Below are 27,906 nucleotides of genomic sequence, written 5' to 3'. Positions count from 1 at the left end.
ACTACCAGCACATCTAAGACGACATCTTCTATTGCAGGAAGGACTGTGGAAGACGGGATAGCTAGATTGAATTCTGAGATTGTTAATGACTTCTTATTCTTCCACAGATTAAAAAAATCATAACAGTGCTTCATAGGGCATATTTCTCCCTTCTAGGGCATACAGAATGGGTTGTACTTTGTACCCTTGGACATTTTAACAGAGTGGATTAGGATTCCTTGGGGTAGTAGAAATCAGCTATTGTTGGGGTTGGAAGGGTAAAGGGTGGTGGTGGGGAGAAGGGTTATTATACACAACAGTTGCACAGCATATTGTTCCTTTTTATACTTTAATTAAAAGATTTAAATATAAAATCATAAGTGTTTGAGTCTTCTACAGAACCTACGAGGACGGGACGGGGATGGAGATTGGGCCTGCGGGGTCAGGGTGGGAACGGAGACAGGGCCTGCGGGGATGGGATGGGGATGGAGACAGAACCCACGGGGACAGGGCGGGGATGGGGACAAACTTTGTCCTCGTGTCATTCTCTACTCTCAGAACAAGCTGGAACTTGCAGAGGAACACTCCACACTTCTAAAGGCCCATGTGATTGAACCCATTCCACGAGGGAAAGAAGGGAAGGGATTCTATTCCAGTACTTCCTTGTGCCAAAGAAAGTGTGTTTGGGGGGGGGGCGGGTGCATCCCATCATAGATTTGAGAATCCTGAACAAATTCCTGGTTAAAGGTTCAGGATGGTTTTCCTGGGCACCCTTCTCCCTATGATTCAGGATAGCCAAGCTCTGTGGTTTTAAAGGATGTTTACACTCACATCCTGATACTTCCAGGTCAAAGGAAGTATCTTTGATTTTGGCTGGGGACACATCCAGTACTGTGTGTTGCCTTTTGGTCTTGCATCGGCTCCCAGGGTTTTCACCAAATATCTTGCAGTAGTTGCAGCATTGCTACACATACTGGGAGTCCTTGTGTTCCCCTATCTGGACGATTGACTGGTAAACAGCATGTTGCTCAGGAGTCCATGCAGAAAGCTATTCAAATGTTAGAGCTACTAGGGTTCGTTTGAAATAACCCCAGGTCCAGTCTCCATCCTGTTCAGCAATTGCAGTTCATTGGAACCCTGCTAGACATGCAACAGGCGTGACTTTTCTCTCTCTGCCATTCGGGTCCGAGCCAGCCAGCAGGTCACAGCTCAGCAGATGTTGAGATTGTTAGGCTACATGGCCTCCATTGTCCATGTAAAGCCCATGGCATGTTTTCATATGAGAATGTCCCAGTGGGCCCTAGCTTCCCATTGGTGCCAAGCCTTGGGGAACCTATCAGATGTTATCCAAGTAACCCCAGATTTGGTACAGTCTCTCCTTTGGTGGGCAGTTTGATCTAATTTGATTGTGGAACTTCCATTCCAAATCTCTTATCCCCAGAAGGTGCTGACAATGCATGCATCCCACCTGTGCTGGGGAGCTCACTTGAGCGGGCTCCATGCCCAAGGTGCATGGTCAGCCCAGGAGACAGATCTCCACATAAACTTTCTGGAGCTCCAGGTAATCTGGAACACTGATGGCTTTCAAAGATTGGCTGTTCAACCAAATTGTGCTCATTCAAACAGACAATCAGGTTGCAACCAGCAGGGGGCACCGGCTCACCCCCACTGTGTCAGGCGGCCGTTCTGATGTAGCACTGGGCAGCCAAGCATGGGATGCTCCTCAAAGCCACTTACCTCACTAGCAAATCCAACAGCCTGGCTGACAGACTGAGCAGGGTCATGCAACCACATGATTGGTCCCTCAGCATGGGCGTTGCCTGTGAGATCTCTAAGTGCAGGGCAATCTCCCGGTGGACCTCTTTGCCACTCAATTTAATCACAAAGTCCCTCAGTTCTGTTCCAGTTTGCAGTCCCATGACAGGCTAGCATTGGATGCCTTCCTCATTTATGCATATCCTCCCAACCCTCTTGTGGGCAAGATTTTGCCGAAATTCAAGCAAGATGAAGAGACCATGATCCTGATCCCCTCATACTGGTGCAGGCAGATCTAGTTCACTCTTCTTCTGGAGTTATCCTCCGAAGAACCTTGGAGATTGGTGTTTTTTCTGACCCTCTTCGCGCAGAATGAGGGATCTCTTCTACATCCCAACCGCCAGCCTCTGGACCTCACAATCTGGATGCTGAGAACTTAGAATTAGCTTCCTTGCATCTTCCTCAGGGTGTCTCCAAGGTCTTTCTGGCTTCCGGGAAAGATTCCACTAAGCAGAGTTATTCTTTTAAATGGAGGAGGTTTGCCATCTGGTGTGAGGGCAAGACCCTATATCCCCTTTCTTGCCCTACACACACCCTGCATGAATACCTTCTACACCTCTTTGAGTCTGTTCTCAAGACTAACTCTGTAAGAGTTCACCTTAATGTGATTAGTTCTTACCATCACTGTGTACAGTTGTTTGCTTCATGAGAGGTTTGCTTTTGTCAAAGCCACCTGTCAGATCTCCATCTGTGTCATGGGACCTCAATGTTGTTCTCACCCAGCTGATGAAAGCTGCTTTTAGGCCACTCGATTCCTGCCATCTGAAGTATTTGACCAGGAAGGTCATTTTCTTGGTGTCTTTTACTTCAGTTTGTAGTCAGTGAGCTTCAGGCCTTAGTATTGGACACGCCTTATACAAAATTTAATTACAACAGAGTAGTCTTTCACACACATGCACCCCAAGTTCCTTCCTAAGGTGGTGTCGGATTGCCATTTGAACCAGTCAGTTGTCTTGCCAACACTTTTTCCCCAATCTCATGCCCATCCTAGTGAGAGTGCCTTGCACACCTTGGACTGCAAGCAAGCATTGCATTGGTCTAACTATCGCATTATCATTCATGAACATATTAGGGAAGCTACATTTTTGCTGCAAGGCCCTCAACTATGGCATATTCTTCCAAGTTCACTTAGATTGTAGCTTTGTATAGCAAAGTTTAAAGCTGATCTAAAAGCTCATTTATACGTAGATGCATATCAATAAAACACTAATCTGCACATGCAGTTCTGACTGGCCAACAATGTAGAATTTTTCCCTTCTGTCTTTTCCTGCCCTCTCTCCTATCAACGATTGTAGTTCTATCCCTCCTTCCCTACAGTATCACATCCTGTTGTTTGCCTTGAAAATTTTCCTTCCTTTCATTTTCCCCATTATTTTAGACTGTAAACCGCATTGATGGGTTCCGTATGGCAGGATAGCAAATTTAAATAAACTTGAAACTTACATGGAGCGGACTAAGCCCCACAAGCAAGTTGCCCAACTTTTTGTTTCATTTAATCCAAACAGGATGGGGATCATCATCGGGAAATGCACAATTTCTAATTGGCTGGCAGATTGCATTTCTTTCACTTATGCCCAGGTTCGGCTGACCCTGGAGGGTCATGTCAAGACTCACAATGTCAGAGTCATGGCTGCGTCGGTAGCCCACTTGAGGTCAGCCTCCATGGAAGAAATTTACAAGGCTGCAAGGTGGTTTTCAGTCCACACATTCACATCACACTACTGCCTTGAGCAGTATACCCGGCACAACATAAGTACATAAGCACCGCCATACTGGGAAAAGACCAAGGGTCCATCAAGCCCAGTATCTTGTCTCCGACAGTGGCCAATCCAGGCTTCAAGAACCCGGCAAACCACCCCCCCACCCAAAAAAAAAAAAAAATTAATAATGTTCAACAGACAGACAGTACTGCAGAACATTTACTAACTTCATTTCCCTAGGCCCATTTTGTTCTGTTTCAGCCTGCACTCTCACATAGTTGTATATAGTTTCAGGTTAATTACTATTTTGTCCTCGCCATTACAAGGCCCAATTGACCAATGGTTGTTGGTTTCAGTGAGCCTGGTAGCTAGGGCTCCCCACATGTGAGAATATGGCCTGCTTGTCTTTGGAGAAAGCAAAAATACTTAACCTATAGCAGATATTCTCCGAGGACAGCAGGCCATTCCTTCTCACAAACCCTCCCATCTCCCCTTGGTGTTGATTCTATGCTATAGCATTGTACTGTTGGTCTCGTGCTTTTGTGGTGGGCAGGAAGGCACTCGTGTTTGGGAGATGGGGACACTGTGTGTGCTTTTAATGCTATATTAGCTTTTTTTATGCTCTGCACTGGGTGATGTGGATGACGTCACCTATGTGAGAATGAATGGCCTTCTGTCCTTGCAGAATACCTGCTACAGTTAAGCATCTTCACTATACTGTTAACAATACTTGGGGATGATATGTGGTTATAAGCAAGACTCCATCATGTTTGGCTGCCTATATGGTTGGGCATGGTGGAGACTTGACAACCAGAGTGATTGGGGCCTTGCACAGAGTGGCAGGCGTGGCTTTGGCCACTTTGTTAGGCAGACTGGATGGTTTGTTCGAGTTATTATCTGCTGTCATTTACTGTTACTGTGTAGTATGCAGGCACTGCATGTGAAATAAGTTAAGACTTATGAAATGATGGTGGTATAATGTTCATGCCTTAGAGCATGCTGACCTCCTTCCAATCTGCTCTTTTATGTGCCAAACAGGATTATTATATCCAACTGACCAACTCTCTTGGCTCTAATCCTCGACTTCTCTTCACCACATTGAACTCTCTCCTCAAGGTGCCCCCTCCCCCAACTCCCCCTTCATTATCTCCTCAGACCCTTGCTGAATTCTTTCACAACAAGGTTCAAAAGATAAACCTTGCTTTCTCTACCTCACCACCTCTCCCTCCACTCGTCCATTCCCCTCTCTCTCCTTCCCCTCATTCCCTTTCCTCCTTTCCTGAAGTTACTATTGAGGAAACTATACTTCTCCTTTCTTCCTCAAAATGTACCACCTGTTCCTCTGATCCCATTCCCACCCACCTTCTTAATACCATCTCTCCTGCTCTTCTTCCTTTTATCTGTCACATTCTCAACCTCTCACTTTCCACTGCGACTGTCCCTGCTGCCTTTAAACATGCTGTGGTCACACCTCTCCTTAAGAAGCCTTCACTCGACCCTACTTGTCCCTCTAATTACCAACCCATCTCCCTCCTTCCTTTTCTCTCCAAATTACTTGAGCGTGCTGTTCACCGCCGCTGCCTTGATTTTCTCTCCTCACATGCTATTCTTGACCCACTACAATCTGGTTTTCGCCCTCTCCACTCAACCGAAACTGCGCTTACTAAAGTCTCCAATGACCTATTACTGGCTAAATCCAGAGGTCAATATTCCATCCTCATTCTTCTTGATCTTTCCGCTGCTTTTGACACTGTCGATCACAGCATACTTCTCGATACCCTGTCCTCACTTGGATTCCAGGGCTCTGTCCTTTCCTGGTTCTCTTCCTACCTCTTCCTCCACACCTTTAGTGTTCACTCTGGTGGATCCTCTTCTACTTCTATCCCTCTGCCTGTCGGCGTACCTCAGGGTTCTGTTCTTGGTCCCCTCCTCTTTTCTATCTACACTTCTTCCCTTGGTTCATTAATCTCATCCCATGGCTTTTCCTACCATCTCTATGCTGATGACTCCCAAATCTACCTTTCTACCCCTGATATCTCACCTTGCATCCAAACCAAAGTTTCAGCGTGCTTGTCTGACATTGCTGTCTGGATGTCTCAACGCCACCTGAAATTAAATATGACCAAAACCGAGCTTCTCATTTTCTCCCCCAAACCCACCTCCCCGCTCTCCTCGTTTTCTATTTCTGTTGATGGCTCTCTCATTCTCCCTGTCTCCTCAGCTCGAAACCTTGGGGTCATCTTTGACTCTTCTCTCTCCTTCTCTGCTCATATCCAGCAGATTGCCAAGACCTGTCGTTTCTTTCTTTACAACATCCGTAAAATCCGCCCCTTTCTTTCCGAGCACTCTACCAAAACCCTCATCCACACCCTTGTCACCTCTCGTTTAGACTACTGCAATCTGCTTCTTGCTGGCCTCCCACTTAGTCACCTCTCCCCTCTGCAGTCGGTTCAAAACTCTGCTGCCCGTCTCGTCGTCCGCCATGGTCGCTTTACTCATACTACCCCTCTCCTCAAGACCCTTCACTGGCTCCCTATCCGTTTTCGCATCCTGTTCAAACTTCTTCTACTAACCTATAAATGTACTCACTCTGCTGCTCCCCAGTATCTCTCCACACTCGTCCTTCCCTACACCTCTTCCCGTGCACTCCGCTCCATGGATAAATCCTTCTTATCTGTTCCCTTCTCCACTACTGCCAACTCCAGACTTCGCGCCTTCTGTCTCGCTGCACCCTACGCCTGGAATAAACTTCCTGAACCCCTACGTTTTGCCCCATCCTTGGCCACCTTTAAATCTAGACTGAAAGCTCACCTCTTTAACATTGCTTTTGACTCGTAACCACTCGCCTCCACCTACTCTCCTCTCTTCCTTCCCGTTCACATTAATTGATTTGATTTGCTTACTTTATTTATTTTTTGTCTATTAGATTGTAAGCTCTTTGAGCAGGGACTGTCTTTCTTCTATGTTTGTGCAGCGCTGCGTAAGCCTTGTAGCGCTATAGAAATGCTAAATAGTAGTAGTAGTAGTAGTAGTAGAGCCATTGAGCAGAAAAACGATGACCATTGAGAAATAACCACTAACCTTTGTTTTAAATTTGCTTTTTTTTCCATTTTATAAGCAATGTTTAAGACCTTGCTGGCTTTGATAGTCCTTTGCATGATTCCCATGACATTTAAAGCCAGTCTTTTGTATATCTTTACTTTTTCTTTTTTTCAGGCAGTCACTTTGTTAACTGAACTAATTAGAGAGAACTTCAGGAACAGCAAATTAAAGCAATGCCTTTTACCTGCTTTAGGGGAGCTTCTTTACTTGATAAGTGGTCAGGTGAGAATAAATTCATTAAAATTAAATTTATTTGTATACATTTTACAGATTACCTATGTTTACAAAAATATTCAAGTTGTTCAAGGTACCTGAATTGCTAAAGATTTTTTTCCATAGCTACTGAATCAGAAAAAAAGAACGTTTTAGATTAGATATTTTAGACTGGAAAGAGATGTCAAAAATATTTAATGTAATTACAAATATATACCAACTTAGCAGAATATAATATCAATGATAACTATTGTATATAGGGAGTCATTTACTAATAGAATATGTCAGTGGAGCATGTGCCATCTGCCGCAGGGTTAATAATATCAATGACAACTATTGTATATAGGGAGTCATTTACTAATAGAATATGTCAGTGGAGCATGTGCCATCTGCCACAGGGTTTATTTTATCCTATTCTGTTAAGATGCTAGCTGTATAGTAAATAACCCCCATAATGCAAGATAATATTTGGGTTAGCAAAACACCTGCATTAAATACAATGAAAGATATTATGTCGGTATGTATTTTATTTTCTACAGTATATAGAAAGCTTGCCATATGAATTACAGAGTCCCTTAATAGTGAATAGGCCACCCCCTCTTACCTCTAAAGGGGGGGGAGCTGAACAACTTCAGAAGAGAATGAAAGAAAGCCCTTCTGGCAAAGGAAAAACACTTCAGAGATTAGTTTTTCTCTTTTATAATAATGCTAAAATTTATTAGAGTAAATAAATGGTTACAATAAAATATTATTTTATCCCAATGTTACAGAAAATTGAATTCTTATTTATATCAGTCTAAATTTCAGTATAAGAAAAATAAAGTCTCTCTCTTTCGTGTTTCTGTGTATTTCCCTGGAAGCTTAACAAAAATCTGACTGCCACAAAATGTGCTTGTCAGATTACTGAAGCTTAATTTTTGTCCAATCACTTAATGCCTTATATTTTCTCTCTTACTTATCTGGTATTCTTCAACTCTGACCTCTAAGGTCACCTTCACATAATTCTGCTTCTTTGGTATTTTTCCCAATTATCCATCATTTGCACTTTGTAACCTCCCTCCCTCGAATACTTATCATTCATACTTGAATGAGGGACTGATTGTAGCAGTTACTGAAGCAGTATCACAGGCATTGGAGGCCACATTTACTAAGCTGTATGATAATGTGGAAGAGATACCAGCTGTGATGGGTGCTCTTTTCTGGTATATTCAAAAAGCTGAATAGTATTTTCAGAGACAAAGGAGCAGACTCTTGCTGCTGTGACAGAACTAGAGAAACTGTAGTGACTATTTAGGCAATGGGAGGAAACCTTGATGACTCAGAATACTATACTATGCAGTACTTCTATTCCGCAGAACACCTGACCAGTTCATTGCAGATTACATAAAGAAGACTGGATCAAAACTTTCTAGGAACTACAATATATTTCAAAACAAAATTAAACTCCAATGTTTTAACAATTTATGAAAGGTTAAGTAATTCAAGATAGTGTGAATTTCCAGAGGCAGAAGATTCCAAATTATTACAGCCTGATAATATAAAGAAGAATTGAATATAGATTTGTATCTAAGCTGTCTGATAGAAGGAAACTGTAGCAACATCAATTTACGCATGGAATAAGAGGAATTAGAACAAAGCCAATGTGCCCAAACAGTGAGATAGAAAGGGGCAAAGAGCAAAGTTTAAACTGAGCTCTGGCTTCAATTGGAAGCCAGTAAAGCTTCCTAAGAAGCAGAGTAGCAGATTCAAATCAAATATAAGACGTGCCGCAGTATTCTGTACTAATTGTATTCTACTCACTAATTTCCGTAGACAGCCAACAAATACAATATTACAATAATCTAATCTGCGTAGAACTAATACTTGAACCAGCAATCTAAATTCAGCAAATCCAAAATATTTTGAATTACTCTTAGTAAAGAAATATTTTTGTACAATCTGTTTAACATGATTTGAAAAGGTCAATAAACTATCCGTTTCAATTCCTGAGATTCGTGAAGAATTCTCAAAAACAAAAGAATCAGTTCCTATTTGAAAATTATGTGGAAAGTTTAGACACTCCAGTCCCAGCCATAGAAACTTAGGGCCCTGTTTAATAAGTCAAGTTATAGACGTGTTAGTGTCTTTAATATGCATTAACTATGTATGTGTGTTAACCATGCACGTGCCTACAATATCCCTATAGGCGCCTACACAGTTAGCGTGTGTGCTAATTATAGGTGCGTTAAAAATACTAACATGCCTAAGTAAATAGGGCCCTTAGATTTTTCTCGATTTAGTTTTAAACAATTAGTAATAATCCAATTATCAATAAGTCTAACAATCTACCCTTTTCACCATATAACTTACATATTGCCAAAAAGCCTCTAAACCAAGAGAGCACCGCCCCACCTACTCCCAAACTGGTCCACAATATCCAAACTGGTCCACAAAATTGTCTACGGGAAGCCCCGACCTACATGTCAGACCTCATAGACTTACCTACTAGAAACGCAAAAAGATCATCACGCACATTCCTCAATCTCCACTATCCTACCTGTAAAGGAATAAAATATAAATCCACATACGCGACCAGTTTCTCATACATCTGCACGCAGCTATGGAACGCACTACCGAAGGCCATAAAAACAACGCAAGATCTAACCATCTTCCGAAGGCTACTGATCAAGAAGGCATACCATAAACAGCCATCCTAAACTTTGAATAATAACACTATACACGATCTATGCTAAACCAAAACTTCACCACAAGACTGATTACCTTCTTGCTATTAATGACTAAGCAATACCACTTCTATACCTATATCGAATAGGAGCTCTCTATAGTCAATGACCATATGCTACAATTAACGTAACCTTCATGCAATACCTTAATGTATTCTTCCTTACTAACTATATATGCACATGTTATATACAGTGGGGGAAATAAGTATTTGATCCCTTGCTGATTTTGTAAGTTTGCCCACTGACAAAGACATGAGCAGCCCATAATTGAAGGGTAGGTTATTGGTAACAGTGAGAGATAGCACATCACAAATTAAATCCGGAAAATCACATTGTGGAAAGTATATGAATTTATTTGCATTCTGCAGAGGGAAATAAGTATTTGATCCCTCTGGCAAACAAGACCTAATACTTGGTGGCAAAACCCTTGTTGGCAAGCACAGCGGTCAGACGTCTTCTCTAGTTGATGATGAGGTTTGCACACATGTCAGGAGGAATTTTGGTCCACTCCTCTTTGCAGATCATCTCTAAATCATTAAGAGTTCTGGGCTGTCGCTTGGCAACTCGCAGCTTCAGCTCCCTCCATAAGTTTTCAATGGGATTAAGGTCTGGTGACTGGCTAGGCCACTCCATGACCCTAATGTGCTTCTTCCTGAGCCACTCCTTTGTTGCCTTGGCTGTATGTTTTGGGTCATTGTCGTGCTGGAAGACCCAGCCACGACCCATTTTTAAGGCCCTGGCGGAGGGAAGGAGGTTGTCACTCAGAATTGTACGATACATGGCCCCATCCATTCTCCCATTGATGCGGTGAAGTAGTCCTGTGCCCTTAGCAGAGAAACACCCCCAAAACATAACATTTCCACCTCCATGCTTGACAGTGGGGACGGTGTTCTTTGGGTCATAGGCAGCATTTCTCTTCCTCCAAACACGGCGAGTTGAGTTCATGCCAAAGAGCTCAATTTTTGTCTCATCTGACCACAGCACCTTCTCCCAATCACTCTCGGCATCATCCAGGTGTTCACTGGCAAACTTCAGACGGGCCGTCACATGTGCCTTCCGGAGCAGGGGGACCTTGCGGGCACTGCAGGATTGCAATCCGTTATGTCGTAATGTGTTACCAATGGTTTTCGTGGTGACAGTGGTCCCAGCTGCCTTGAGATCATTGACAAGTTCCCCCCTTGTAGTTGTAGGCTGATTTCTAACCTTCCTCATGATCAAGGATACCCCACGAGGTGAGATTTTGTGTGGAGCCCCAGATCTTTGTCGATTGACAGTCATTTTGTACTTCTTCCATTTTCTTACTATGGCACCAACAGTTGTCTCCTTCTCGCCCAGCGTCTTACTGATGGTTTTGTAGCCCATTCCAGCCTTGTGCAGGTGTATGATCTTGTCCCTGACATCCTTAGACAGCTCTTTGCTCTTGGCCATTTTGTAGAGGTTAGAGTCTGACTGATTCACTGAGTCTGTGGACAGGTGTCTTTCATACAGGTGACCATTGCCGACAGCTGTCTGTCATGCAGGTAACGAGTTGATTTGGAGCATCTACCTGGTCTGTAGGGGCCAGATCTCTTACTGGTTGGTGGGGGATCAAATACTTATTTCCCTCTGCAGAATGCAAATAAATTCATATACTTTCCACAATGTGATTTTCCGGATTTAATTTGTGATGTGCTATCTCTCACTGTTACCAATAACCTACCCTTCAATTATGGGCTGCTCATGTCTTTGTCAGTGGGCAAACTTACAAAATCAGCAAGGGATCAAATACTTATTTCCCCCACTGTATACCATGATCAGCTCCATATATGCTATGTAGCATGTATGTATGCACCTTAACGTTACACTACTTGTAATTCTGTTACCCGGAAATGGCAACTGCCATTACGGCAAATGTAAGGCACATTGAGCCTGCAAATGTTTTTTTTGGTTACATTTGTACCCCACGCTTTCCCACTCATGGCAGGCTCAATGCGGCTTACATGGGGCAATGGAGGGTTAAGTGACTTGCCCAGAGTCACAAGGAGCTGCCTGTGCCTGAAGTGGGACTTGAACTCAGTGCCTCAGTTCCCCAGGACCAAAGTCCACCACCCTAACCACTAGGCCACTCCTCCACTCTGGGAAACAAATGCTGCTACTACTACTAATAACTATAACCATATTTTACACACGTGATCAATAATAATTGAGTATCAGAAACTTTCATAGGGGTAAAAATATTCCATTCACGATCTGCTGGGATCCCCTCATTACTTCCCCATTCATAAATATTCATTGTATTATTCAACTGCAATTGTGATCTTATCTTAGAAACATTATTTCTAGAAAACACGGCTAACTCATTAGCAGTTGGAGTATTAGAATTATGTGCAACATCAAATCCTCAGTACTAATCATCAATAAACTATAAACTGATTTAAACAGCCTATTTACAATTAAAATTGGTTAGTTTACTAGCTTAGAGTAAAATTTTCTCTTTTTACTAGTTAAAGTTGATTTATACACTATCATAGATCTCCAACAAATTCTGTTTTCCAGAGCTTGTGACTTTCTCCAAGTTCTTTCTCTCTACATTCTCATTTCAAAATTAACAAATGGGAGTCAAACCATTTCCTATCTACCTTAATTTTGGGCTTAACTGGTACTATCTCATCTAGTGTATCAGGAACATAATTATTCCATGTTGAAAAAATATCCTGTGTAGGATCAGAGGTACATAAATTGTACAATTTATCCCAAAACACAATTGGATCAAATTTCCCTCTATATTTTACCAAAACCTTATTCTTGACTTTTTTAGGACCAGCATTTTGCCAAAGAAAAGTAAAATCCAATACATAATGATCAGACCAAGGAACTTGTCTACTCTCATTGAAACAATGTGAGACCTCATCTATATATATAAAACTCACCCTCAATTGGCTGCTGACGTCACTGAAGCCAAGGTTCATATGTTCGAAGCTCTGAAGCCTCGAAAATCACAGTCTCTGGGCCCCGCCCTCGCGTCAAACGTTATGACGTTGAGGGCCGGGGCGGAGCAATTCACCCACATCGACGACGGGTGGGGAGGGGGCCACAGGAAAGCCTTGCTAGCGCCCGTTTCATTGGCTCCAGAAACGGGCCTTTTTTTTACTAGTAATTCATATTTGACAGAGCAAGAATATCCAGGCTTTTAACATGTGAACAATGAATAGAAGGCCATTTATAGCCCAATGGTACCAAGAATTCAAAAACATGTATGCTGATAATGCATAGTAACATTAGTAACAAATTCTTTAAAAGTATTTTGCGAACTTGCCCATTTACCTGGGGGACAGTAGACAAGAATGCATCCAAGAGTACCTAGAAACAGACAGTCAACTCAATATCTCTAGGGATGCTGTTGAAATATTATCTACTAAAGAAATGATCAAAAAACTTTTATAAATTTTTAATAATCCCCCCCATGCTTACCCAACCTAGGAACATTTAACAATTTATAACCAAAGGGGCAAATCAATTGCAATCTAGGATTATCCTGAAATGAAAACCATGTCTCTGATATAAACACAAACCCTGGTTGTGATTCCTCAATTAGATCTTTAATAATTTCCATTTTATTGATCACCGACTTAGCATTGAAATAAAGACATGGTATTGGGTTTGCAGTCGGATTGCATATATTATTGATACCAACCTGAATCAAATTCCCCATATTAACCTTAGTAAAAGAAAAGCCATTTCTTTGTTTCCTGTTATCTTTTCTCTCCGTAATTAGAGTAGGAATAGCATTTGGCATAGCCAATGAATAGTCTGTCAAATTAAACAGACTAGCCTTCTGATAAAATGACTGTGCATATTGCCTATCTAAAAACTAGACAGGAATGCCCCAATGATTAACAGAGGGGGTCTTTTACTAAGGCGCACTAGCTTTTTTAACGTGTATTCCTATGGGCATCTCTAGGCATCACCTGTTTTTAGTGTGTGCTAAAATTCTAGTGCAGCTTAGTAAAAGACCTCCAGAGGCCATTAAAACTGATTGTGGAGGATTAATTTATAGTTTGTTGATCTCCTATTGTCCCTCTCAGAATTGGTGGGTTTATCTGAAATGTTGTTGCCAGGGGAGTTAGATGAGCAGTCTGGATAGCTCTGCATAGAAAGAACTCTCCAGATTGGGCCTAAGTATGAGAGAGTGGCATGGCCCTACATCATGATTGCCCAAGTAGTCATTTTTGGATTATAATCCTGTGTGCCGTACAGAGCAATCAGCTGCTAGTGAAAGAGAACAAGAAGGTTTTGATGTTCCAAGATTATTCATCCCAGGTCACTGTATAGCAGCGGGAATTCTCCATAATGTTCTCCAGTTTGTTTAAGTGGGAACTAAGTTTCACCTTGACTAAGCTCTGAGTGGTGTACGGCAAAGAGAAAAATGTAATGTGTAAAAAGTGGGAGTACGACCAAGGATACCAGAAACTGGAAGATGTTCTTAAGTAAAAAACTTTATTAAAGGTTTGAAGACTCGACACGTCGTGTTTCGGCCGTCAGGCCTGCATCAGGAGTCTATAAAAAGTACATTTATATATGATATGTATGATAAAAAAACAAAAAAACAGAACAGAAAAAATTTTTTATCTACAGAAAAAGTTAAAACAATAAATGTAATAAATTATATGAACTCATAGACTTTAAAAGTATATATGTGGCAATTTTGTAAGATAATATAAAAATAATAATAATAATTAAAAATAAAACACATACATATGATAAACTTATCACGAGAAAATACTGTGTATAAATTTGTGAAATAATAATGCAATACAAAAAACCATCCATGTCTTATATGAATAAAAACAGTAAATAATAAAAAATGTATATGCACATATAAATTTAAACAGTAAGAGTGAAATAATGCAGGGTGCACATACATGTTAATAAAAAGAGCAATTGACCATTTAAAATTGTGGATTTTGAAATTAAAATTAATAATAATATCATAATGCTGTGATGTATATACATCACAGCATTATGCATGGAATTGGAGTAGGGTTGCCATCTTTTGACAGAGAAAATCCCGACACCTGCTGTGAACCATGCCCCTCCCTTGTCCTGCCCCAAGTCCCTTGTCTCACCTACTGTTGCACCTTATCCCATGTTCCCCCATCCTCTACACCCAACCACCAGACTAGGGTTGCCATCTCAGAAGAAAAAATTGCACATACATATATTTTCTGATTATTTCACAAACTTTGTCTGATGTTATGACAAACTAAAATTGTTTTAAAGCTTTGATGTCCCCAGAGTAAAGCCAACACACAATCCCTCCACTGAAAAACTCTATGTAGAAACACCTTACCATACCATAATAGCACTAACCTCAAGGATTCATAAAGTAACAACCTTATCCGTGAAAAGGCAGCATTGTAAATATTGCACCGGACCCTAAAACACCAATACAGCCCCTAGTGAGAAAGCAGAACAAACAGGAGTGCTACAGATCTCTGCATAGAAACTACATGCTAGCAGAATACCGCACCTTGATCACACATGCAAAACACAGGCAGAACCTCAGCAAACATGAAACAATAGATATGAAGGCAAAAAAACCTGTAAACCTCAAGAAATCAGACTTTCATATACAGCAATACTAGAGACAGAGAAACTGAAGTGGAAGATATCAGAGATGCACATTTCCCAAAAGAGTGTTACGTTCCTCACCTGGTTCCAGGCCTGCGCGGCCGATTCGCCGACGAGGTGCGGTCCGGCTGAGATAGCCGGCTATTTTGGATGTGGTTTCTCCAGGATGGGTCTGTTTCTGTTTCCTGTTTCTGGCAGCCGTCATCTTGGTTGGATCAAGGACAGCAGCCATCTTGGCTAGCTCAGGAGGGGGCAGCCATCTTGGAGTAACAAGGTCAGGAAGGAAGCCCATATTTAGACGTAGACACCTCTGCTGATGGGGGCAGCCATCTTGAATCAGCTGCATATGCTTGAGCCTAATTCCTCCACTACTTAAGGCCCTGCCTTCAGTCCTTCGTTGCTTTGGCCTCAATTGTGTTTGAGGTCCACGCCAGTGCTCCTTGCTTTCAGTTCCAGTGTTCCAGACCTCGGCTTGTTTCCCGGACCTCGCTTGTTTTGCTGCCTGCCTTGACCTTGGACTGTTTTTGACTACCCTTTGCCCTATGGATTTACCTGGCTTTTGGACTGTGTCAGTTTCCCTGCCTGTCTGGTCAGTGGTCGCGCAACCCCGCCTGTTCCAGAAGTCCTGGTGGCTGCCCGAACCCGGGGGCTCAACTCCCAGGGAATGGCGGTTGCTCCCCAGGTGAAGCTAGGGGTTGTCTGGCTGCCTGACCGAGTGCGGTGTCACTCCATCCTAGCCGTGCTCAGTCGGGGCACAAGGGCTCACATTTCTCCAGTCATAACAGTAGGCTGAAGCCATGAGCTCGCCAGACAATACTGAGTGTTCCAACCTGGCTCAGGTGCTACACCAGCAGCAGGCTTAAATCACCCGCTTGTCCAGTGCATTGCAGGAGGTCTGCAGTCAGATTCCAGCGCTCCAGCAGCAGGCGGTCCCGGATCCTCCGGCCCTGGGGACGGGGTCGTCCGCCGCCCGGCTGAGGGTTCCAGAGCCGCCTCGTTTTGATGGTACCCCCACAGCGTGCCGGGGGTTCCTGAATCAATGTCAGATCTTGTTTGAACTACAACCGGAGGCTTTCCCATCTGACAGGATTAAAGTGACTTACCTCATCTCTCTACTGCCTGGTCCCGCACTGGCGTGGGCATCCCCGCTGTGGGAACAGCGGAGTCCGGTCCTGGTGAACCTAGAAGAGTTTTTGCGGCAGTTCCGGATGGTGTTCGACGTGCCTGGCCGGCCTTCTGCCTCGGGGGAGCTGCTGAGGATTCAGCAGGGCTCCGGGTCGGTCGGGGCGTACGCCATTCGGTTCCGCACTCTGGCCACGGAGCTCCGGTGGAACCAGGAGGCATTGACGGCCATTTTCTGGCAGGGGTTGGACGGCCAAATAAAGGATGAATTGGCCGGTCGAGAGATTCCTGCTACTTTGGACGGCCTTATTGCACTCTGCATGAGGATCGACATCTGGTTACAGGAGCGAGCCCAGGAGAGGGCCACACCACGGGTGGTGCAGAGATCCAGAGGCCTGCCCCGTCGTCCAGAAGCGTCTGGGTCCCGTGAAGAGGGTTCGGAAGGAACCAAGGAGGAACCCATGATAATGGCCGGCCATCGCCTGTCCAAGAAGGAGAGGGTCCACCGTCTCCAGAATCAACTATGTCTGTATTGTGGGCAAGACGGCCATTTCACGCGTACCTGCCCAAACAAGTCTGGGAGGTCGGGAATCGCTCCAGCCCGAGCCCTATGAAGGGGTGGTTCTGAGCTGGTTGTCCGTCCTTCCCGACCAGTTGCTCTCCGTTCCTGGTGAAGGAGGCCAGGCTCATGCTCAGGCCTTACTGGACTCTGGGGCCGGAGGAAATTTTATTGATGCTGAGTTCCTGTCCCATTTGGGTGGCTCCACGGTGCCCTACCAACCGGAGCTCCGAGTGACCTCCATCCAGGGGGATAGTCTTCCCCAGACCATCACCCGGATCACCGTGCCTCTGCATTTGCAGTTAGGGGCACTACATCAGGAAGATATTCAGTTCCTGGTCCTCACCCGAGCCATTCATCCGGTGATTCTTGGACTGCCCTGGCTCCGTCTACACACTCCAGTGATCGACTGGGCTACCGGTGAGATTGGGCAATGGGGCGCCCGGTGTGTCAAGCAGTGCCTACAGCAAGTCAAGCCTCCCCTGTCGCTCTGCTCGGCTCAGCTTCAGACCCCGCCAAAGGAGCTGCCCGGGCTGCCTAGGGACTATCAGGACTTTTGCGATGTATTCAGTGCCCGGGCAGCTGACACGCTGCCTCCACATCGGTCATTCGACTGTGCCATTGACCTCCTGCCAGGAACCTATCCTCCCCGGGGGCGTCTTTACACCCTATCCTGTGAGGAGTCCCACGCCATGAGGGAGTATATCCGAGAGAATCTCCTTAAGGGGTTTATCCGAGCCTCTACGTCGCCGGCAGGAGCCAGGTTCTTCTTTGTACCTAAGAAGGACGGGTCTCTCCGTCCCTGCATTGACTACCGGGGGTTGAACAAGATCACGGTGAAGAACCGGTACCCACTTCCGCTCATTCCGGAGTTGTTTTACTGTCTTCAGGGGGCCAAGGTTTTCACCAAGCTAGATTTGAGTGGAGCCTACAACCTGGTGCGGATCCGGGAGGGAGATGAATGGAAGACGGCTTTCAACACACATGAGGGACACTTTGAATACTGGGTAATGCCATTTGGCCTCTGCAATGCCCCTGCGATATTTCAAAATTTTGTGAACTTCATTTTTCAAGACCTACTTTAGTCTTCTGTAATCGTGTATCTAGATGACATTTTGATTTTCTCTCCCTCACTGTCCCAGCATATGTCCCACGTCCGCACAGTACTCCAGCGCCTCCAGGAGCATCGTCTATATGCCAAATTGGAGAAATGCTCGTTCCACCAGCAGAGTCTTCCGTTCCTGAGGTATATTGTGTCCTCCACCGGATTACAAATGGATCCTGGGAAATTGACTGCAATCCACGACTGGCCGGCTCCCCAGGGCCTGCGGGCCTTGCAGAGGTTCCTGGGGTTCGCCAACTACTACCGGCAGTTCATCAAGGACTACTCCCTCATCACGGCTCCCCTAACGGCCCTCACGAGGAAGGGCGCCGATGTCAAGAACTGGACGTCAGAGGCGGTTGCTGCATTTACCACCTTGAAGAAAGCATTTCTTTCTGCACCAGTCCTCCGCAGTCCGGATCCTACCCAGCCCTTCCTGGTGGAAGTGGACGCCTCAGCCTTGGGAGTAGGGGCCGTGCTCTCCCAGACATCTGCTGCCGGGAACAAGCATCCCTGCTGCTTCTTCTCCCATAAGTTCACCCCCGTGGAATGAAACTATACGGTGGGAGATCGGGAGCTTCTGGCACTCAAGTTGGCTTTCGAGGAATGGCGTTACTTGCTGGAGGGAGCAGTGCATCCGGTGACTGTGATCACTGACCATAAGAACCTATTATACCTCCAAAATGCTACCAGACTGAATCCCCGTCAGGCACGGTGGTCTCTGTTTTTTGCACAGTTCAACTTCCGCCTGATTTTCAGACCGGGGGAGAAGAACGTCCAGGCGGATGCCTTGTCCCGCAGTTTCGATGCTCCCGGGGACCAGGAGGAGCCATATCCCATGTTAAACCCGGCCTCCATTCCTTCCATGCCTGGGGCTAGCGCCGCGTGCCAGAGAGCAGTACCAGTGGGTCTCCGTAGGAAGGTGCTATGCTGGGGGCACGCGTCCGAATTCGCCGGACACTTTGGATTTCACAAGACCCTCCATCTGATCTCCCGGTCATACTGGTGGCCGCGGATGGCGCAGGATGTGCTGCAGTATGTGTCCACCTGTCCGGTGTGCGCCCGAACTAAGCGTTCCCATCAAAGGCACTGGGGCTTGATGCAGCACATGCCGGTACCACAGCAGCCCTGGGAGGACCTGTCCCTGGACTTTATCACAGATCTACCAGCCTCCCAGTGCAACACCGTTATCTGGGTGGTGATAGATTGGTTTTCCAAGATGTCCCACTTTGTTCCAATGAAGACCTTGCCCACTGCTGCCAGCCTTGCCACCAGCTTCATCACCCACATCTTCAGGCTCCATGGATTACCCCAAAGGATTATAAGTGACCGTGGCTCCCAGTTCACCTCTCGTTTTTGGAGAGCGTTATGTTCAGCTTTTGGGGTAATCACTCTCTTTTCCTCAGCATATCACCCACAAACTAATGGGATGGTGGAACGGGTCAACCAGACGGTGAAGGCGTTCCTCTGGGCCTATGTGAACCAGCGCCAGGATGACTGGTCCACCCTGCTACCCTGGGCGGAGTTCGCATACAACAACAGTCTGCATTCCGCCTCCCAGTACCATCTATGGGTGTCATCCACGTCTACCTCCGCCAATTTCCCCCGCAGAGGTTCCACCTCAGGTACAGCCCACGGTCCGTACGCTTCAGGAGGCTTGGAGGAATGTTCAGGAGCAGTTGCGCCGGGCAGCGGTCAAGGCCAAGGAAACGTACGACCGCAGGAGACAGGCAGCTTCCACATTCCAGCCAGGAGAGAAGGTATGGCTAAGCACCCGGTACCTGAGACTGCGACTCCCATCGCTCAAGTTTGCTCCATGCTTCATCGGCCCCTTTGCGGTACACTCCAGGATCGGAGCAGTGACCTACCGGTTGCACCTACCCAGTCAACTCCGGGTGCATAATGCCTTCCATGTGTCTCTCTTGAAGCCTTTCCGCAGGTCCAAGTGGCATCCTGAACCCAAGAAGGTGGTTGTGCCTGAGAATGATCCAGATCCCGAGTACGAGGTGGACCGCATCCTGGACTCGAAGCTGCGTGGAGGAAGGCTGTTCTACCTGCTGTCCTGGAAACACTTTGGACCAGAAGACAACTCCTGGGAGCCAGCAACAAACGTCCATGCTCCAGACCTGGTCCGTGAGCTCCATTCTCTCCATCCTACTCGACCTGGGCCGGGGAGAAGGGGGAGGCGTCAGGGGGGGATACGTTCCTCACCTGGTTCCAGGCCTGTGTGGCCGATTCGCCGGCGAGGTGCGGTCCGGCTGAGATAGCCGGCTATTTTGGATGTGGTTTCTCCAGGATGGGTCTGTACCTGTTTCCTGTTTCTGGCAGCCGTCATCTTGGTTGGATCAAGGACAGCAGCCATCTTGGCTAGCTCAGGAGGGGGCAGCCATCTTGGAGTAACAAGGTCAGGAAGGAAGCCCATATTTAGACGTAGACACCTCTGCTGATGGGGGCAGCCATCTTGAATCAGCTGCGCACATGCTTGAGCCTAATTCCTCCACTACTTAAGGCCCTGTCTTCAGTCCTTCGTTGCCTCGGCCTCAATTGTGTTTGAGGTCCATGCCGGTGCTCCTTGCTTTCAGTTCCAGTGTTCCAGACCTCGGCTTGTTTCCCGGACCTCGCTTGTTTTGCTGCCTGCCTTGACCTTGGACTGTTTTTGACTAATCTTTGCCCTACGGATTTACCTGGCTTTTGGACTGTGTCTGTGTGCCTGCCTGTCTGGTCAGTGGTCGCGCAACCCCACCTGTTCCAGAAGTCCTGTTGGCTGCCCGAACCCGGGGGCTCAACTCCCAGGGAACGGCGGTTGCTCCCCAGGTGAAGCTAGGGGTTGTCTGGCTGCCTGACCGAGTGCGGTGTCACTCCATCCTAGCCATGCTCAGTCGGGGAACAAGGGCTCACATTTCTCCAGTCATAACAATGTGACATATTTCAATTAATAAATACAAAGTAAAATACTTTTATCTACCTTTCTAGTTTGAGCATTTTATTTTTCCATTTGATTTGGTCCAATTGTCTCTTGTGCTTTTCTCTGTTTTTCTTGTCTTTCCAGGGTGTCCCATCCACTTGACATTTTTTTTTCATTCTCCTGTCCTCCATCCGTCTTCTCTTTGCATCCTTATTTGTCTTCTCCAACATATCTCCTCTCTGTCCTTGTTCCTATCCTCCCCACATGTTTAGCATCTGTCCTCTTAGTGTCCATATATTCAGCTGTCCTCTCTGTGTCCTTATCGCTATGCAAATGTAACCTGGTTTTTCTCTCCCTTCACCCCTCTTCCCAGCGGGTCCAGCATCTCCCCCCATTCCAGGTCCTGTCCATCCCCACCCCCCCCCCTGGGATTGAGAGAAATGGAGATATGCTGGACTAGGTTTTTTTTGGAGGGGGGGGGGGGGGGGTAAAAAACCTGGTCCAGCATATCTCCTTCTCTCTCAATCCCAGTTCCAGCATATCTCATTCCCTCCCCATCCTAGTTCTAACATATCTCCATTCCAACCCCCTCCCATCCCAGGTTCAGCATATCTCCATTCCACCCCTCCCATCCCAGGTTCAGCATATCTCCATTCCAACCCCCCCCCCCCCCCCCATCTGAGGTCCAGAATATTTCCATTCCACCTCCCCTTCCATCCCTGGTCCAGCATATCTGCATTCCACCCCCCTTCTATCTCAGGTCCAGCATATTTCTATCTCCTCTCCCCCCCCCCCACCCCAAACTTGGTCCAGCACATCATCTTCCAATTTCCAACCCCCTCCCCCTCTATCCAGCATAGCTGCCTCTCCCTCTCCCCCTACCCTCACCCGTCCACATTTCTCCAACTTTCTCTCCCCCCCCCCCCCCCCCCCCCGTAGATCTAGCACTTCATCTGCATTTCCCACCCAGGTCCTCCAAACAGTGCATCAGCGGCTGGCAGTGATTAAAGCACTCTGTCTCCAGCTCAGGTGCATTCCTGTTCAGTGTCGTGCCTCCTCAATGTAATTTCCTGTTTCCACAAGGGCGGAACACTGGAGAGAAACAGGAATGCGCTTGAGCCCGGCTTTAATTGCTGCTGGCCGCTGATGTATGGGGAAGGAGAAAAAGGTCAATGATTTTAAAAGGTTTTGTGGTGCCGGTTTTTGGGGTCTGCCAGCAGCCAGCCTGGCCATTGGAAAACTGGCAAGGCTGTCTCAAAACTGGTCAGTTGGCAACCCTAAATTGGAGGCTTTGAGGTGGAGGGAGCCATGGAGGGCCCAACCTCTTGATTCCTAGTTTCTTGTTTGTATATGATCTTGTGGTTTGTCAATTTGTGCGTCTGTGTGCTAGGTAAGTTGGTTTGCTGTGAAAATGGTGCATCTTGGTGTCTTTGAATTTGAAGTGCAGGTTGTGGAGGAGTGGCCTAGTGGTTAGAATGGTGGACTTTGGTCCTGGGGAACTGGATTCGATTCCCACTGCCGGCACAGGCAGCTCCTTGTGACTCTGGGTAAGTCACTTAACCCTCCATTGCCCCAGGTACAAATAAGTACCTGTATATAATATGTAAGCCGCATTGAACCTGCTATGAGTGGGAAAGCGTGGGGTACAAATGTAAGAAAAAAAAAAAGATAAATGGTGACTTGGACTGATCTTTGGCAGGAATGCAAAGACTCATCAGCATGTTGAGTTTGTTGCATAAAGACTGGGTTTAGATAAAATTGTATTCGCTTTGAGGTAGCCTCAGATGTGTGGATGGATGGGTTGGAGTCATCTGTTGTTGGTTTAGAAATGATTGACTGGGTGTGCATAGAGCTTGAGGGAAGGGGGAAGCTTTGGCACATACCCCCTAATTTTATAAAAGATTAGCAGTTTCAGCACCCAAAAGAAAGAAGTCTGCTAAGTGTGATTTTATAAAGACAAAATTTGGTGTGGAACATGCCCATCATGCTTAATTTTCTGCACAGAAAAAAAAGAGGTGGAGATGGGGCAGAGAGAGAGCCAACGATGGGCTTATCATGGAAATTGGCACAGAAACCATATTCTACAAATGGTGTGGATCCTGATTCTGCCAAAAATCCATGTGGATTTTTGCCCTGCTATAAGTCTGTTTGTAATATTTTTGGGGGGACTCTGAAACTCTGTTGGCGTGTTCTACTGTACGTTTGGTGATCTTTTACAATTTTGGTGAGTGCTTAGAAAAGGATAGTGATAGGAGTATACTACCGTCCGCCTGGCCAGGATGAACAGATGGAATCAGAAATGTTAAAGGAAATTAGGGATGCAAACAAACTGGGCAACACAATAATAATGGGTGATTTCAATTACCCTGATATTGACTGGGTAAATGTAACATCAGGGCACGCTAGGGAGGTAAAATTCCTTGTTGAAATCAAGGACTGCTTTATGGAGCAGCTGGTACAGGAGCCGACAAGAGAAGGAAAAATTCTAGACCTAGTCCTTAGTGGCACGCATGATCTGGTGCGGGAGGTAATGGTGCTGGGGCCACTTGATAACAGTGATCATAATATGATCGGATTTGATATTAGCTTTGAAGTAAGTATACATAGGAAATCAAATACGTTAGCGTTTAACTTTAAAAAAGGAGACTATGATAAAATGAGAAGAACGGTGAAAAAAAAAACTTAGAGGAGAGGCTGTGAAGGTCAAACATTTACATCAGGCGTAGATGCTGTTCAAAAACACCATCCTGGAAGCCCAGGCCAAATATATTCCGCGTATTAAAAAAGGAGGATGGAAGAGCAAACGACAGCCGGCATGGTTAAAAAGTAAGGTGAAGGAAGCTATTAGAGCTAAAAGAAAATCCTTCAGAAAATGGAAGAAGGAACCGACTGAAAATAATAAGAAACAGCATAAGGAATGTCAAGTCAAATGCAAAGCGCTGATAAGGAAGGCTAAGAGGGACTTCAAAACAAAGATTGAGTTGGAGCCCAAAACACATAGTAAAACCTTTTTTAGGTATATTAAAAGCAGGAAGCCGGCAAAAGAATCAGTTAGACCGCTAGATGACCGAGGAATAAAAGGGGCGATCGGGGAAGATAAAGCCGCAGCGGAGAGATTAAATGAATTCTTTGCTTCAGTCTTCACCGAGGAAGATTTGGGTGGGATACCGGTGCCAGAAATCGTATTCGAAGCTGACGAGTCGGAGAAACTTAATGAATTCTCTGTAAACCTGGAGAATGTAATAGGGCAATTCTACAAACTGAAGAGTAGTAAATCTCCTGGACTGGATGGTATTCCTTCCAGAGTACTGATAGAACTGAAAAATGAACTTGCAGAACTATTGTTAGTAATATGTAATTTATCCTTAAAATCGAGCGTGGTACCAGAAGATTGGAGGGTGGCCAATGTAACGCCGATTTTTTAAAAAGGTTCCAGAGGAGATCCGGGAAATTATAGAACGGTGAGTCTGATGTTGGTGCCGGGCAAAATGGTAGAGACTATTATAAAGAACAAACTTACAAAGCATTTTCAAAAGCATGGATTAATGAGACAAACAGGTTTATTTTCGAAAGGGATCGCCGGCGATCTTCCGACACAAATCGGAAGATCTCCGGCGATCTCTCAATCCTTTTCCAAATCGGTATTATCGAAAGCCGATTTTGGCCGGCCCCAATTGCTTTTTTGTTGCGGCGCCGGCCAACCTTCAAGGGGGCGTGTTGGTAGGGTAACGAAGGCTGGAAGGGGGTGGAGCGAAACGGGGTTACGAGATGGCTGGCTTCACCTTATTATGAAAAAAAAACGCCAGCTCGAACAAGTATTTCGCCAGGCGGACTTGGTCTATGTATTTTTAGGACCAAGTCCCAAAAAAGAGCATCTGAGGGGATGCTGGGGGGGTTAGGGGGGCTTGAGACCCACTGGATCTCCAGCCCCCCCCCAGACATGTTGGGGGGGGGGGTCTGGGGACCACCGGACCTCCATCCCCCTGTCGCTCGGTGGGGGGCTCAGGTCGGGGTTCCTGCTGGGGGGCTACTGCATTGGGGTAAATGGGGGCCTGCTAGCATGTAAATGCATGCTGGACATGGCTCACCATTCTTCCCCAATGGTATGCAAACCCTAACGTCAGCTCCATGCTGGTGTAGGGTTTGCTGCGGCCAGCGAGCCAATCTTTGGCTCGCTGATCATTGGGGAGGAATAGGTTTAGCATGCTACTTGCACTAAGAGCTAGTTGCATTCAGAGCCCGCAAACTAACAGCCTCTAGCACCAGCGTTTGCTTCTGATCATCAGCCCATAAATTACGGAGAAGGTGGGTAGGTGAGGTGCTGTTTGCCTCTTCTGGGGGGAAAGCAGACAAGAGTGGCTATTTTAATTAGTAAAGAAAGATATTTCATTTATAGTGCAGAATGTGGTAAATAGACCACCTTGGAGGTATATTATAGCGGAAAGGCAGTGGGAAGTAGTGCTATGTAACGTGTATGCTCTAAAAAAAACAAACAAACAAAAAACTATGGTGTGCATTTCAATAGCTTTTTAGGATGCTTCTGGGATATAGTGCAATGGAAATGATTCAGGGGGTGGGGGTACTTCTGTAATAGATCTGGGAGTGGACTGGTCAGCCCCATTTGGTGGGGTTAGAAAAGGGAGCCCTTTGTTGTGTGACAAGTTGGGGTTGCCTGATGTATGGAAGGTTCTTTATCCCTCAGCGAGGTATTATACTCATGTTTTATGAGCATAATAGAATCCAGAATAGGATATCTGTTGGAATCTGAAAGCATTTTCTCTCATGTTCAGGCAGCAGAAACTGACCTGCTGGTGATATCTCAAGATGGCCAAAAGTTTCAAAATTCACTCCTCTGTGCCTTGGGGAAAGAAGTTCTGACGTTGGAGTCTTTTCAGAAGAATCTTTTTCAGAATTCTGTGCTCACTTCCTTCACAGCAGCTGTTCATGGGCATGTATTTGAGAAACATTGTGCACAATGAGAAGGCCAAGCAGCACTGTTCACTTGTTAGGCTTCTCACGGAAACACTGGGATTGTGAGCCCTTGGACCACTGCCATGGAGCGGCAGTGGCAGGCAAAACCACCCCACACCAGAGACAAGGCAGAACTCTGACAGGAACAGCTAGACTTCACCTGCACTTGACCGCCTTTCCCCAGGAGTTGAGCCCCTGGGTGCAGGCGGCCGGCAGGACTTACAGGACAGGGCAGGAACTGGATACCAACTAGGCTGAGCAGGGACTGAGGATCAGAGGGGAAAGGAATATACATGGGAAGAAAGACAGAATACTGGGCTAGGACTCACAGACAGACAATACAGCACTAGGAAGTGGACAGGCTAAAGGACAAGAACTGAAAGCTGCCAGGCAGCCACTGAAAAGGGTACAAATACAGGTAACAGCACAGACTGAAAGCTGCCAAGCAGCCACTAAGCAGGGGACTAGCAAACAAAAGCTAATAGCTAACCTACACACAGACTAACCAAGGAGCAGACAAAGAAATACAAATAAGAAACAAGACTAGGAAACAAGCAATAAAGTACAAGCTAAGCCACACAAAGACTAGACTAGAACCAAGCAAGGATTTCAGACAAGAAACAGAATAACCAGAAGTGCAACAAAGCACACCAACATACCAGGGACCTTAGACGATGCAAAGGCAAACACAGAAGTTTCCAGGTAGTTAATAAAGCCCATCATCAGCTGCAGTTCAGCTGCAGGAATCACAAGGCAGCTACTGGTGCTGTTCAGGCACAAACAAGAAAAGCAAGTCTGGCAGCCTGGAAGATCCGGACTGGACTGGGCTGAAGTTTGGAACGTGTAACAGTCCATACCAGCCACCGGTTCAGGCCACCAGAGGGCGAGGTGAGCACAGTCATGGAAAGATTCAACATCGTGACATCACTAGTGGGCAGTGTGGATAATATATGGTCCAAGCAACTTATAATATTTTTGAAACAAAATTGAGAGCTGCTGCTTTTGAGTATTGGAGCCTGGAGACTTGCATGACTTCAGATGTCAGACCTAAGATATATATCGTGCAGGAAAAGCTTGCTGATATGTTAGAGATAAGGTTCAAGAGGCTGCTACCCTTATCAAGCAGCATAGTGACACCCTTAAGACCCTCTCCAGCCCCACTTCTGACCTGTCCTCCTCTTCTAGGAGGTACCAGGATGAAAGGCAGAGTAGGTCTTATTACTCTCAAAGATGTCCTCTTCCTTCCTGGTCTTTCCAGTCAAGACAGGGTTCTCGCTTTCTTTCCAGACAAGACAGGGTCCAGAAGACCAAACCAGCTCCAGGGTTGGGATCTTGACTGCCTCCATATGAACGTAGTGTTGGAGCAAAACAGAAGTAGTCCATCCAAAGGGACAGTGCAATGTTAATTTCTCCGAGGACATGCAGGCTGTATCCTTCTCACATGTGGGTCAACGATCCGCGTCGGCCCGAGAACCAGCATATTGCATAGCAAACAAGAAAACATTTTGCTAGAGTCTTCTGGTGTGCGTGCACGGAGTGCCTTCCCACCTGTCGCGTGACCGCGCTTCTCAGTTCGTTTTTTTCCGCTTGAGGAGCAGCGGTGTTCTCTGCGTCTCCTCTACTGCCTGGGGAAAAGCCTTCCTTCTTTTGTCTGTGCCTTTTGTCTATTTTTTTTAACTGTTATTCTTCTTTTATTTTTCAAGAAAAAAGAAAAGTTCCCTTGGTTTATTTAGTTTAAGTTTGTTTTCTTTATTTTTCCTATGTGGGCCGTACTTAGGCTCGCTCAGTCGGGGTAATCTCTATTTTTGTGCCTTTATTTTTTTCATAGGCACAATTGAGCCTTTTGATTTCGCGGAAGCTGTCTTCCCTTCCATGTCATCGAAGACTCCCAGTGACTTCAAGCATTGTACTCGGTGCAACCAGATCATCTCGGGTACAGATACACTTTCTTGGTGTATCCAGTGCCTCAGACCTGGCCATAGCCCAGAAAATTTCGTCCTTTGTCTTGTATGAAGAAAAGGATGCAAATTTCCCAAGAAGCTCAGAGATATTATGCATATGGTCAGTTATACCTGAAACATCACATTTTATTAATCAAATTTTAT

The 27,906-nt window shown here is 45.7% G+C and overlaps 1 protein-coding gene across 1 annotated transcript in view; it reads left to right on the top strand.

Annotated features, from left to right (window-relative positions):
* ULK4 (unc-51 like kinase 4) overlaps positions 1-27,906 on the top strand; it is a gene marked incomplete in the record, with an annotated part of 1,752,451 nt that overhangs the window by 685,671 nt on the left and 1,038,874 nt on the right. The window contains 1 exon segment of the mRNA XM_030209369.1: positions 6,711-6,818. Within this exon segment, the coding sequence (XP_030065229.1) occupies positions 6,711-6,818 (108 nt within the window).

This window comes from Microcaecilia unicolor, chromosome 1 (assembly GCF_901765095.1).
Source record: "Microcaecilia unicolor chromosome 1, aMicUni1.1, whole genome shotgun sequence".
Lineage (NCBI taxonomy): Eukaryota > Metazoa > Chordata > Amphibia > Gymnophiona > Siphonopidae > Microcaecilia > Microcaecilia unicolor.
Note: the sequence above shows the minus strand (reverse complement) of the source record. Positions and strands in the feature narration are given on the sequence as shown.